Below are 12942 nucleotides of genomic sequence, written 5' to 3' on the forward strand. Positions count from 1 at the left end.
AATTTATATTACTGACCAAAATCACACACATTTCACCATTTCTTGCATAAAGTCCCTAAATTGTTAAAATGTCTCGCTGGGTTTTTGAAAATATTGGCTACATGCCATTGAGCACCACTGTACTGTTACAAAATGTACTATTTTTACTATTTGTACCCTTAATATTCCTCACAAAAAAACAAATTGGACATAGATTTGACAACTTGCTCTAGGGTAGAAGTGAATGCTTTGCTCAGACACTATTGTTTTTGTAATTTATTATATTTTTAAAGCTGAATTCATCAATCAGCAGAACTGACTGGAAGGAAACTGTCACCTTTACATGAAATTATCCTATTTGATGTCATACCACTTTGATTTTCTGTCAAAGATAATTGATCCCAATAAATGAGAATAGTGTAGCAGTGACGTTTCTCCTCAACCGCCTTCATGTTGATGTATTACTTGTCTCCGAGTCTTAGAGTGGCTTGCAAAAGTATTCATGCTCTTTTACACGTCACATTACAACCGCAAATGTAAATGCATTTTAACTGCGACCAACACAACATACTTTCCAGATTGTTTTTTAATTGTGAGAAATTCTGAAGATCATGTATCATTTTCCTTCCACTTACCAGTTATATGGCAGGTTTTGTTGGTACAATCCTAATAAAATACATTATTTATGATTATACTGTGACTAAATGAATGAGTATGAATACTTTTACAGGCCCCGGTAAAACTGACCTGATATCTGTGCTGGTGTGTTACATTTTGTATTACGATGCATTTGCCGTGTTGTTTGTAATTTAAGTATTTCTGTCAGTGATTCATTCTTCTGGATATTCAATTGTAAGAATCTTATGATTCTTTCAACCACATGTTCATCTTGCTCATTTATAAAACTGCCTTGTGTTAAATCTGTGTACTTTGAATGATTACATCGACATATCTCACTGAGATTCATTATCACCTAAAGCTGTTCTGTCAAACCAACAGAGCGGTGTTCCTTCCCCTACAGGCACACTTATTTTAGTCTGCGAGTTTCGTGAACTCTTCTGTGCCAAAAACTGTCATTGCCATTTGTCCCCATTACAGTAAGCAGTCAGAAGAGAATGACGAGGCAGCTGACGCAAACAGATCTCAGCATCCAGAGCTGCTGCTTAAACATGTGCATCCCTGCCTGTACACTACACACACACACCGAGTCCTGTGCATCCATATATCCAATCCCTTTTTTTTAAACTTTTTTAAACTGATGAGCACTCCTTCAGTGTTCTGCCTTTTCTTCAATTTTCCAAATATAAACTTTTATGTGGTCTTGAAAAAAACTCTGAGTCATTGTTCACTATTGAGTTGTGTTCATTACATTCATGGTAGATAGTGTGTGCAATCTCTTAATGTAACCATGTGAATAAATGCTGCCCAGTAAAAAAGAAAGAAGCCAGAAAATCAAACAATTCAGTCACTCAGTCTTTTTTTTTTCTTTTTTGTAATTTCACTATAAAAGTACATGCACAAAAATCAACTTTGTCACTTCTTACTCTGCATTACTTTATAAGCTGATCTTTAGATTTTCATAACTGTAGGTCAATAATGAGTAAAATGGACAATACAACAGAAAATAACACTGAAGGGACTTCATGCTTCTTGCAGCCTCCGAAAATAAGTTTACCCTCTTGGATCTCTTCAGTCTTCAACAGGCCCATGGATCTGTGAAGAGATGCAATGTAAACATTCACACACAGCTCTATCTGCTGACGAAATCTAATGCGTCTATTGTTGTGAGTTTTCAAGGTAACTGTTAATCTGAAAAGAGGCTAAAATTTGTTCTCCATCAATTTCCATACCTAAAGGTTTCCCTCTCATAACTGTGTGTAAACTCCTAAAATACTAAACTTTGAGTTATATTGAATGTTGAACATTAAATAGACACATCACATAAGTTGTAATGAGCACTTTCTGAAGACGATCTTATATTTAGATTCCAGAAAAGTCTCACCGCCTCAGCCAGCTCGGGCCAGTCCATCGCCATCACAACTGTATCATCAGAGTTTGGCGGCGTCTCCAGATTCCAGTAGGTCAGTTTGTCAAATACAGAGGAAACCTTCACAGTCCTGTCCTGGACACACACAAAATACACTGTAGCAAAACCTTTCACACATCATATTTAAAGGACAGAAAACGCAGGTCAGGGCTAAGTGTAGTGGAACAAACGGTTTGTTTTCACTTACCTCCTGATCAGACCCGGGTTTGTTGATCTCTTTCAGCACCAGGCCGGTGTAGCCCTGTGGACAGCTCAGCTCCTGCCCTCTCAGGCAGCGTCCTCTGAAGGATACTGTCTGCTCTGCAAGGACATTAAAGCATCAGCAGGGTTCTCTGGCACACAGTATCATGAATGATTAATATGTTATCATGTACCATTCACCCTTTATCAACCTAATGCTTCTTACTGTCACCAGTAGTAAATAAGAAACAATAAAGCTGAGCTGAGCAGTTTGCCAGGACACTTTATTGTAGAACATAATTTTGTGCACAATTGATGATTGCTGTACTGGAATGCTGGATGTCACCCCGCACTCTGTTTACCTTGTTTGCGGTTCTTTGTGGTGGCGGTGAAGTACTGTGAGACCTGAGCTGGCCCATTATGTTCAATCTCACAGGGAGTGAGGTGGACTGGGGCTCGCTGGGCTTCGTTTACAGATGACACACAGAGACGAGTGACGCTTGTGTTGCAGGACATCCTGCAGGTAGGAGAAAATTACTTTTTTTTCGCTGACGCTTGACAGGGTTAACCTGGATACATACATAAGACTTGTAGAAGGCAGTTCTATCAAAGCCACAAAATTAAACGTTTGCACGCTGTTAATCTTGCTGCTTCGAGCTACCAGAACAACTTTAAGTTACCTTCTGAGGCAGTTTCCAACAGCAACCTGAAAAATAGATAACGTGATTTACTTCCGGGTCAGCTTCTGGCTACGATGCTGATTGGTCCAAACGTCTTCTTCTTACGTGCAGGGATCTTTTTGGCGGGTTGGTATTTTCTGCCTCCGCCAGATGGCGCCCTCTACTGATATTTGTATATAAGGCTCCTTATTCCACATTACTTTGTTTTTGTAACTTTTGCTTCATTTCAGTTGTTTTCTTCCTGCCCCGAATTCAGAGAACTGTGACGCTGAAAATAGAATAGAATCTTATAGAATAGAATAGAATAGAATAGAATAGAATAGAATAGAATAGCTTGAAAACAGGAACATATCACATCTAGGTGAAGTTTTACGGTTTAAAGAAAAAACTAAAGCTGCTCAGCAATCAAATATATCACAGCAAAGGTTGAAAATATTTCCACATTTTCATCATATTTTTATGTTTCTACAGTCTGATTTTTTTTTTTTTTTTTTTTTTTTTTTTTTTTTTAGCTTTTGTGGAGTTTTGCAAGAAATTACTCAATAATGACCTCAGACAGCTTAAAATAAAAGATTAATGCTGGGCTCATACAATTTTCTGATACTGTATTTTGAGTATTGTTCATTGTAAATGTTTATTTTTCAATGTTTATTTTGTGTGTAGGTTGTATAGTTTATTGTTTTTCTGTTACATGTGATTTTGTGAGTTCTAATTTTCCCATTTTATCTTTTTGTTACTGCCCTCTTCCAGGTCCTCCTCCTTCTTCTCTCCTCCTCCTGTTGAAACAGTGGTCTGTGTTCAGGGAGGAGCAGTCTTCACATCAAACCTAAATTAAGCAACTTGAGCGCAAACTGACCCGGTTTCCTAACCGACCATCACTGGACAACAGACACCAGAGGTGAGTTTTCAATGCAAGGCAAACATACATATGCATGAGATGCTTTTTAGTTTCAAGTCTCAACATATTTCTTGTCAGTCCCATGTTTAAAAAGTCAAAACTTGAGTTGTTTTTGATCTCATTGAAAACTGAGGTCATACTAAATGTGAAGCTTAAATAGATGAGGCCATTTGATCAACACTAGAACTCCATCAACTACTCCACCGTCAGTACAACCTGGCAGGAGCACAGAGGTGGATCCATACAGGACATAACACGCTCAGACTGGATGTCGACTGCTGATGACACAGCTTGGAGTCATCTGATGTGAGAAAGGCCTTTGCTTGTGACTGCGATTGGACTCAGTGGTTTTCTTCAGAACTCAGTGCTGTGAATGCGATGATTTGTGCCTGAAGATGAGCAGCCACGGTCTGTGAGACTTTACGACCTTATACAATGTCCTGTGTGTCTTCACTTCGGAGAAAATATGGATCACATTTCGTTCAAAACAGCTGTTGGTGCATTTCAGTCATATTGTGGAGACAGGAGCGAGTCGTCTTTTTCTTTTAACAGTTCCCACAAAAGTTTTTTCTTACTACTTTTCTGTTTTTTGTGCTTTTAGATTTCATGGATCAGCAAAGCGTGCTGCTGTCAGGAGATGATGGAGACCCGTCTGAAGTCATCGGCCAGATGCTGCTGAGGGTCCAGGATGTCGTTGCCATGGCAATGTTACGGGCTCGCCGCAGAGCTGTTCAGGGCTTCGTCGTGTTCTCCGTCATATTCCTGCTCCTCTTCCTCGCTGCCTTTTTATATGGGAGTTTCTACTACACCTACATGCCCAAGGCATCCTTTTCCACCCCTGTGCACTATTACTACAGGTGCGTTTGTCGGGAAAACTGTAAATGTTGTTCTGTGACTGCGTCTTTATTATTGTTTGTCTCACTCCATTGTTCATATTTTCACACAGGACAGATTGTGGACCTTCTGCTTCATCTCTGTGCTCTTATCCTGTGGCCAACGTCTCCCTGATGAAGAACAAAAGACATGTATGTGTGTTTGCAAGCGTCTCACAGTTCTGCATCTTTTTGTGTATTACACTGCACTGATTATATTAAATTTCTGCTTTCAGGTGCTGACTTTTGGCCAGGCTTACCAGATATCTTTGCAGCTGGAGATGCCTGATTCTCCAGTCAATCACGACCTGGGGATGTTCATGATCAAGACGACCTGTTTCGCTCAAGATGGAGGCCAGCTCGCCTCCTCTGCACGTTCTGTAAGCTCCATGACGGCCATGCGTGTACTCATTCAACCAAGTGTGTTTCAACGCCGGTTACCGCTCACCCCGGCGATCCACTGTCTCTGTTTCTGTGTGTTTCTCAGGCGAGACAGCTGCTGTCTGCCTCCAGCTCTCGCTTTGTGAGTACTGCCCCGACACAAAGCAAGCTTTTCTTCACACAGCCTGGTCAGAGGTGGATCTCAGCAGCCTGATATGACAGGATGAATGAGTGAAGCGATGATTACAACAATCACATATTTCCAAATATTTATCAGTGAACCATAAAATCTTGTGTATTATAAAGAAAGGGTAGTTGAAACATCTCACAAAGGGCTGGAAAATGAAGCGTGTTGGAGATGAATGTCTCTGCTGCTCTCAGGGAATACTGAGGTACCGGTCAGACCTGCTGAAGACTTTGGGAACGCTGCTGTTCCTGCCGGCCTTTCTGAGTGGAGTGTCTGAGCAGAAACAAGTGCTGGAAGTGGAACTGTTCTCACACTACGTAGATGACCCCGTAAGTTGTGGTCGTATCAGAGCAGAGTTTATTTAATTAGTGTCTGAGAACATTCATTTATATTGCCGAAGTCCTTTAAGAGGGTTGTTTCTCTCCACTTTTAGTATTCTCCCTCGTCTACGGCTGTGATTGAAATCATCTCCCACAAGGTCCAGATCTACGCTTCTCAGCTGAATATTCACGCCCATTTTACCGGTCTCAGGTTAGAACAAATCACAGAACACACTTATCTGCACCAAAACACTGCGTACATAGAGCCAACCGTCATCTCTGCTGAGGGAGAGCACTGTTGTCCCAGCGCGACGGGCTGTGAGGTTTTTGTTACTGAAAACATCAGGTTAAAAAAACAAGTAAAAAAAAAGAGTGTGCATTCTTCACAGATGAATATAGGTAAAAATTGATTGATATTGATTGAAAACCACCACCTGGATCCAAACAAAGACGTCCTCTGGACTGTACTGTTACCAGGTCACATCACGGTGCTGTGATGAATTTTCTCTTAGTTCTGCTTCAAGGAGAATTTTGCCTCATAATCCAAATTTAGTTAAGCTTCCTTTTGAAGATCCATAGACTACATCCCTGCTCATACGTGACAAAAGAAAACTGCACAGTGTGTTTGAAGAGGAAGCTGCTGTGATGTTTATAGACCTTAATACAACAGAAACAAGCAACAAACACACATCATCTTCCTTCATTCAAGCTTCTACAATTGTTGTAGAAATGACTAATTGGTCTCATGAATCAGATAGGAAAAGACCCAAACAGAGTCATAGAGAAACACCTGTAGATGCTGTGATAATGGTCCCTGTTTTTTTTTTTTTTCTTTTTCCAACAGATATTTGCTTTTCTACTTCCCCTTGCTCTCTGCCTTGGTGGGCGTGGCCAGTAACTTCATCTTCCTCAGCCTCCTCTTCATCTTCAGCTACACCAGGCTGGCAATGCAAGTGGACTGGAACCCAGGGGAGGTGAGAGGAGAGAGCTGCTGCCTCCTGCTTTTCCAACAAGGCCGCATGTTTCACAAATGTGCCTCTCAGTGAGTGTGAGTGATAGGCTGTTTCTCTCCAGGTGTTGTAGCTCAGACTGATCTGTCTCTACAGCTCAGAACGGACGGACACCGGTCAGAGATGACGGAGGTTACAAAGGACCAGCAGGAGGATGAAAGTGATGTTGCTGACGGTATACAGAAATGACAAAGACGTGGCTTTTCACAAAGTCACTTGGCACTGACAACGTGAGTGTGTTTGACTGCAGGAGAAAATTCTTTGACAGGTACTGCAGAGCAGCTGCGGGATTAATCCCTCGGATCTGAGCCAGGAGGAGATACACACTTGAAGTAAATGAATACCGAACTGCCTGAGACCAGGTTTTTAAATATTGTAAGGTTACAACAGTGTAATGCCTTTTATTCTCGTTTAGAAATAGTCATCAAAATAAAATACAATGCTAACACAACTTCATGAAATGTGTTTCACATGTTAAACATCACAGCTACAAATTATACAAAGCGCTTCAATAAATCATCTCTATAAAACATTTTCTCAGAATCACCTTAAAATGTAGTATTACAACAGTTTGGATCTTCACATTTGCAAAAATAATAATAATAATTCTGTAATAATCTGTATTTCTTGCAAGCTTTATCTACCAAACAGGCTGAACTGTTCATTGAAAATGTTTTCTTTTCATGCACGAAATGTCAGCTCTCAAATAAAGCATCCGGAGCATTATTACTTTAAATCACAAAAGGTGTTTGTGCGCTTGTGTGCCTGTGTGCAGGAGTCCATATCAACTTGTTAATCAGCACAAACATGCAGAAGAATGTTTCCACACTGTTCATAAATAAAAGGGAACTGTAAGAAAACATGCAGGGAAGAAGGACTGTCTCCCTCTGACAGAGGAACGTACCGTTTAAACCGGTAAACGGTTATTCCCGGATGTCATTTGCGGTAGCCCAGCATGAAGCTTTGGAAACGTCACTGCATGCAAAATGTGGCACCAATAAAGAGAATGCGTGTCACCGACAGACAAACAGCTTCTTTTCACTGCAGTCTAACAGGCGGGAGGCATTCATGAGGTAAAACTTGATTCATCTGATTTTACGCTGCATGTTTGGACTCAAACCTGGACTCTGCAGGAGACCTCAAAGGAGCTAAGATGGAAATAGAGCCTGAGGAGACTGGAGAGGACTCATCTACCAGAGATCCAACTCTCCAGCATCTGCTCATCAGTCAAGAACCATTAAGCGGCTGCAGAGTGAGATCCAGATCAAAGCTGCAGACAACCAAAAGCTACCCCCCTTACAGTCAGTGTATTGGTGGACTTGGAGAGGATGGAGACAGTCGCCTTGATTCAGAGCTCAGTGATGCGTTCCAGCCATCCGGAAGACACACAAAGGAAGAGAACCATGAGGAAATTAAAGGTGCTGAAAAGAAAGAAGACTTTTCTCTGATTGCAAGAAGCACAAGGAACGACGTGAAGGCAAAATGGAGATCAAGAAGGAAGGAGAAGTCAAGGAAAAGCCAGGAGGATGACGATGGCAGCTATGAAAGAGAGTGGTGGAATGGGGGGAAAGGAGCGAAGGCAACTGGTAAAGAAAGACAGAGTTGTTGTGGGGAAAGTGGAGAAAATGGGGAAATCCTTAGTTTTGACGAATACAAAGATGAAAGGAGGGGATGTCCAGCGGAGAGAGGTGTGGAGGAGAAGGAAGAGGAGGCCGAGGAGAATCCAGGAATGATGCAGGACCCAACAAGTCAGGTGTGGTCCTCCCCACACCCCATCCTCTCCAGGCTCCTGCACTCCTCCACCTCCTCCTCCTCCTGCTCCTCCATCAACCTCTCCTCCGCAGAAAGTGACAACGTCTTCAGTGAAGAAGAGGATGCTGCTACCAAGAGAAAAACATTCAGGAAGGTAAGTTAAAAAACCTCCAAAAACCTGTTTTCCCAGAGAAAATTTATCAAAAGAAAAAACAACATTTTATATTTTACATCCTGAAGTACTCAGACATGTGATTAGTCCACTTTTCCGTAGAGGAAATGGTAATTCATAAATGCCAACTGTTCACGGCGCCTGTGGCTCTACTGATTTGCATGAGAGCAGACTGGGAACAGGCCGGATTTGAATGTCGTTTGCATGTTTGCTCGCTGCACCGGCTGCAAAATGTACCTGACTGAAGGTGAACAAACACAGGGACAGCGACCAGGAAATGTTCATTTTGAATTCATCATAACCAGAGCATGCAGTTTGAAGAGCACAAAGTAATTTTATACAGAATAAGCAAGTACAGACATACAAGCATACAAACTTTTGCAATTTGGGAATTTTAACGTGAAAATCTTCTTTACAGTGCTCATGCGTCAATTCATAAAAGTGCCTTTTATCTTATTTGAACGTTTTCCACTGGTCACAATTGTTTTGTGTGTCAGCTGTTTTGTATACAAGCAAATTATGTAACTGTTGAAGAGGTTGTGGGAGTAGAAAAGTATGCAAACACTGCAAACACGCTGTTACTGGTCAGAATAGTGTTTGAGCTCTTTCTAATGTTGACTATTAAGTGGATTATGGAAATTAATGATGTTGTTTATGAGGCTCCTCAAGGAATGAAACCCAGAAATTCAATATAAATTCACATTTGTTTTTTGTTTTTTTTGTTTTGTTTTTTTTATGACTTTGTGAAAATGTTAATTAACAAGAAAAAAGTTCTGAACCACAAGATGAAAAGATATGAATGATAGATTGTCTCAAACTTGTCCAAATTACTTCTCTGTTACACTAATACAGATTAATAAATGGGCCATTTATAAGTGACTGGAATGATTTACCTAACCCCATAATCACCGGGGACAAAGACAAAAAAGTCAGGTTGGAAAATCGGACCATGATTTAACTTGAATTAAAAAAAAAACCTCTGAATTCAACCAGTCAGAAGGAATAGATGACAGGAATCCTTCACCAAAACATGACCTGGACCCTCTCTGTTTACTGCAGCACTACTCTTGGAAATCTTTTGTGACCCTGATGCACTGGTCCGCAGGGCGGCAACGATCCTGGGTTCAGCTGGCTGGACACCAAGGCAAGTGTGTCACTGCTCATCCACCAGAGAACCATGCAGGCAGACCGCTATAGTCTGATCTCAGTGAACGGATTGATTTGTGCTTCCTGTGAGCTGCACGTCCATTTGGGCACCTATGAGCGCATTATCACCTCTTCCTTCTAACTGATCGGCGTCAACAGGAAACCTCCAGCTGAGCAAAGGAGGAGAGGTGTTGAAGCTGTACAGTGAAGTGGAGGCGACGTGCCTGGAGAGCCTGATGAAAGATACGCTGAGGCCGTTTGTCCCGCGGTACCACGGCACGGTGACCAGGGGGGAGCACTGCTACATGCGCCTGGAGGACCTGCTGAGTGACCTGAGGAGGCCCCTCATCATGGACTGTAAGATGGGAGTCAGGTGGGTTTTCAGAGGCTCACTGTCCGCCTCATGGAAGCTGTAAAAATCTGTCTTCTTGAGGAAATCATCTAATAAATTTCAGTTGCACTTTTTGTATTTCACTTTAATTTGTTGTTCACGTGGTTTGATTCTCACATTTATATCAAAATAATCCTCTAAGGACATACCAGGAAGAGGAAGTGATCAGAGCACACCGTAAGGCCACCCTGCGGAGCGACCTGTACCAGAAAATGGTGAAAATAGATGCTTCGGCTCCATCAACTGAGGAACATGAGCGGAAAGGGGTGACTAAATGGCGATACCTTCTTTGGAAGGACACGACCAGTTCAACGGCAACACTCGGCTTGAGAATAGAGGGCATCATGGTAGGAGCAGCCTGGAAACTGACTGTATGGTTCATTTGTAAATACTGTCACAGATTACCTCTCTGAATGTGCCGTGTGTCTCTGTGAGTCAGATGGAGGACGGCAGCATCCTGCGGAACTTCAGGAGGGTTCAGACTCTGTCTCACGTCACTGAGACGTTGCTGTACTTCACCAGGAGTCAGCTCAAAACGCTGGTCAGTTCTGTCTGGACGCAAGGAAACATGCAGCCAAAAGTCAAATCTGGCAAACACTGAAGTGAATGTCCCTGAGGACCGGAACCTCTTGACATATCCATTCAGTTTATTGCAGAAATCTGTTATTTTGAAGACTCTTTGCCATGTGTGCTCCTGTATGTTCACAGGAAGCGTACCGCTCCAGACTCCTCGCCCTGACTGAGGCCTTAAAAACTTCAGAATTTTTTAGAACGCATGAGGTGAGTGCAGATACATAGAAAACCTTCCTCATGGTTAATTATGCCTTTCATATTATGAAACGATTTTGGCAACATCTACACATGTTTCTATGTTTTTTTACAATCAGGTGATTGGTAGCTCCCTTCTGTTTGTCCATGACGGCAACAAAGCCAATGTGTGGATGATAGACTTTGGGAAGACGACCCCGCTGCCTGACTCCAGGGAGCTGCAGCACGATGTCTCCTGGGTTGAGGGCAGTAAGGAGGATGGCTACCTCATCGGCCTGACCTCCCTCATCAGCTCTCTGACCCAGGCCATCAGCACAGTGTCCTGGCAGCAGGCGGGCAGCACCGGAGCAGAGAAACCTGGCAGCTGAAGTCCTCGGAGGTGTTTGTGAGGCAGGAAGAGGACAAAGCTGGTGCTGATACACTTCATTCAGTGACTGTAGGAAAAAAACGAGCGTAAACAATCTGTTTACACTCAGTGTAATAGAGACCTCTGACACCAAATGGATCGTAAATATGATTTAACATACAAAATTCTGTATTTTTGTTGTGCTTCAGTCTTTTGACATTTTACTGCAAATGTTTAACAATGACAGAAGAGAAAATAGATTTAAAAAATCGGTTGAAAACTGCTGTTGTGTGTGCATGAAGTGATGAAGCATTTGATAAAGAAAAACTGTCTGCCCATAAACAGAGTTAGTATCACTCACCCTAACATATGGGATGGCAAGACTTTTTTTTTTTTTCTAAATAGTGAAGCTGTTTTCTCATAAGTTGAACTGTCATCATGGTTTTTGACTGTTGTTGTGCTGCAGGGTCCCTTCTCAAACCCAGCCACTGTGTACTGTACTTCAACTATGAGGATAAAATATATTATTTGTCTAGAAGATAGCTAGAAGATGTCAAAAAAAAAAAGCTCTGACCCTGACATGATGTGAATATGCAGCCGTCTGATCTGGGATCAGGAGGGCTACAAGCCAAAGTCTCACGACAATACATTTTTTGCTTTCAATATTCTAAATTCTTCTGCTGGTGTGGACTTTTAATCTTCAGGAACAAGAGAAAAACCATTCCTATTGCTGTAATTCTTTTTAAACGGCTCTTAATTTCTCCTTTTTTTGTTTGCATATTTTGTGTTGTTTTTTTTTCTCTCTCTCTCTCACTGGCCACTGAACCCATGCCCCCTGGTGGATAGTAAAGGTTGTTGGACTTGAAACAGTTTAGACTTTACTCTTCATTTAGAGATAAGGGGTTAAGCAGTGGTTTTACAATAATTACTTTCTTCTGAGGTTGCTCTTGAAAGCATCCAAGCAGAAATTTTTAAGTCTGTCCTGAATAAATGTTTTCAATCAATCAATCAATCAATCAAACTTTATTTGTAGAGCACTTTTCACAAACAATGAAACAATGCAAAGTGCTGAACAGTAAAAACAATCATAAAAACAAAAAAAGAACAAAAACCACACCATTGATCATTATGCACACACACACACACACACACACACACACACACACAAACAGACACTCTCCCATTTTAATTCGCACAGAAGAGGAGACATGGCCTGGCACTGAGCATCATGGGAAACAACACCAGTGGGGCCGCCCACACCGAGAGAAGTCAAAGGTCATTAATACTGGGGCTCCAGCGCCGGACCCCCAACCCCGCCAGACCAAGGGAACCTGCACACCGAAGTGTGGAGCCCCCCAGGCCAGCCGGGACCAGAGGACCCGAGCAAAGTAACCCCAGCGGAGGATCGGAACCAACTCCCGGTGTGAAGGACCTCGCTCAGGAAACACAGGAGTTAAACAGCTAAAAACTTAAGAAGATACGATACAAAGTTAATATAGAATAAGTAAGATAAGATTATAAGTAAAAAAGTAAAATGAGTTACAAGTACATAATAAAATAGAATAAATTTACATAAATAATGATGGAATAAGAGGACTATGAAAGGACAGTTAAAAGCCTGATTAAAAAGGTGTGTTTTTAACCTCCTTTTAAAAATATCAACAGTCTCTGTGGTCCTGAGGTTCTCCGGCAGGCTGTTCCACAGCCGGGGGCCGTAGTGGCTAAAAGCCGCCTCGCTATGGGTCTTGGTTCTGGCTTTAGGAACACACAGTAAGCTGCTGCCAGAGGACCTCAGGGCCCGCGAGGGTCGATA

The 12942-nt window shown here is 42.0% G+C and overlaps 3 protein-coding genes across 3 annotated transcripts; 2 read left to right on the plus strand and 1 right to left on the minus strand.

The window, feature by feature from the left end:
* Positions 1-1465: 1465 nt before the first annotated feature.
* Positions 1466-2986, minus strand: rnaseh2c (ribonuclease H2, subunit C). Its single transcript, XM_030109236.1, has 5 exons — positions 2887-2986; positions 2569-2723; positions 2214-2326; positions 1982-2101; positions 1466-1692 (listed from the first exon to the last, which is right to left on the minus strand). Exons 2-5 carry the CDS (start codon positions 2720-2722, stop codon positions 1669-1671), a joined length of 411 nt encoding a protein of 136 aa, XP_029965096.1. The 5' UTR covers position 2723; positions 2887-2986; the 3' UTR covers positions 1466-1668.
* A 785-nt stretch (positions 2987-3771) lies between these two features.
* On the plus strand, positions 3772-7195 carry LOC115401768 (seipin-like). Its single transcript, XM_030110092.1, has 9 exons — positions 3772-3784; positions 4386-4641; positions 4731-4809; positions 4893-5036; positions 5144-5179; positions 5419-5553; positions 5658-5755; positions 6389-6518; positions 6651-7195. Exons 2-9 carry the CDS (start codon positions 4391-4393, stop codon positions 6741-6743), a joined length of 966 nt encoding a protein of 321 aa, XP_029965952.1. The 5' UTR covers positions 3772-3784; positions 4386-4390; the 3' UTR covers positions 6744-7195.
* Positions 7196-7524: 329 nt separating this feature from the next.
* Positions 7525-11788, plus strand: LOC115401180 (inositol-trisphosphate 3-kinase B-like). Its single transcript, XM_030109398.1, has 7 exons — positions 7525-8460; positions 9538-9622; positions 9784-9997; positions 10158-10362; positions 10455-10556; positions 10724-10795; positions 10903-11788. Exons 1-7 carry the CDS (start codon positions 7708-7710, stop codon positions 11149-11151), a joined length of 1680 nt encoding a protein of 559 aa, XP_029965258.1. The 5' UTR covers positions 7525-7707; the 3' UTR covers positions 11152-11788.
* The last annotated feature ends 1154 nt before the right edge of the window (positions 11789-12942 follow it).

Source organism: Salarias fasciatus, chromosome 2, assembly GCF_902148845.1.
Source record: "Salarias fasciatus chromosome 2, fSalaFa1.1, whole genome shotgun sequence".
Lineage (NCBI taxonomy): Eukaryota > Metazoa > Chordata > Actinopteri > Blenniiformes > Blenniidae > Salarias > Salarias fasciatus.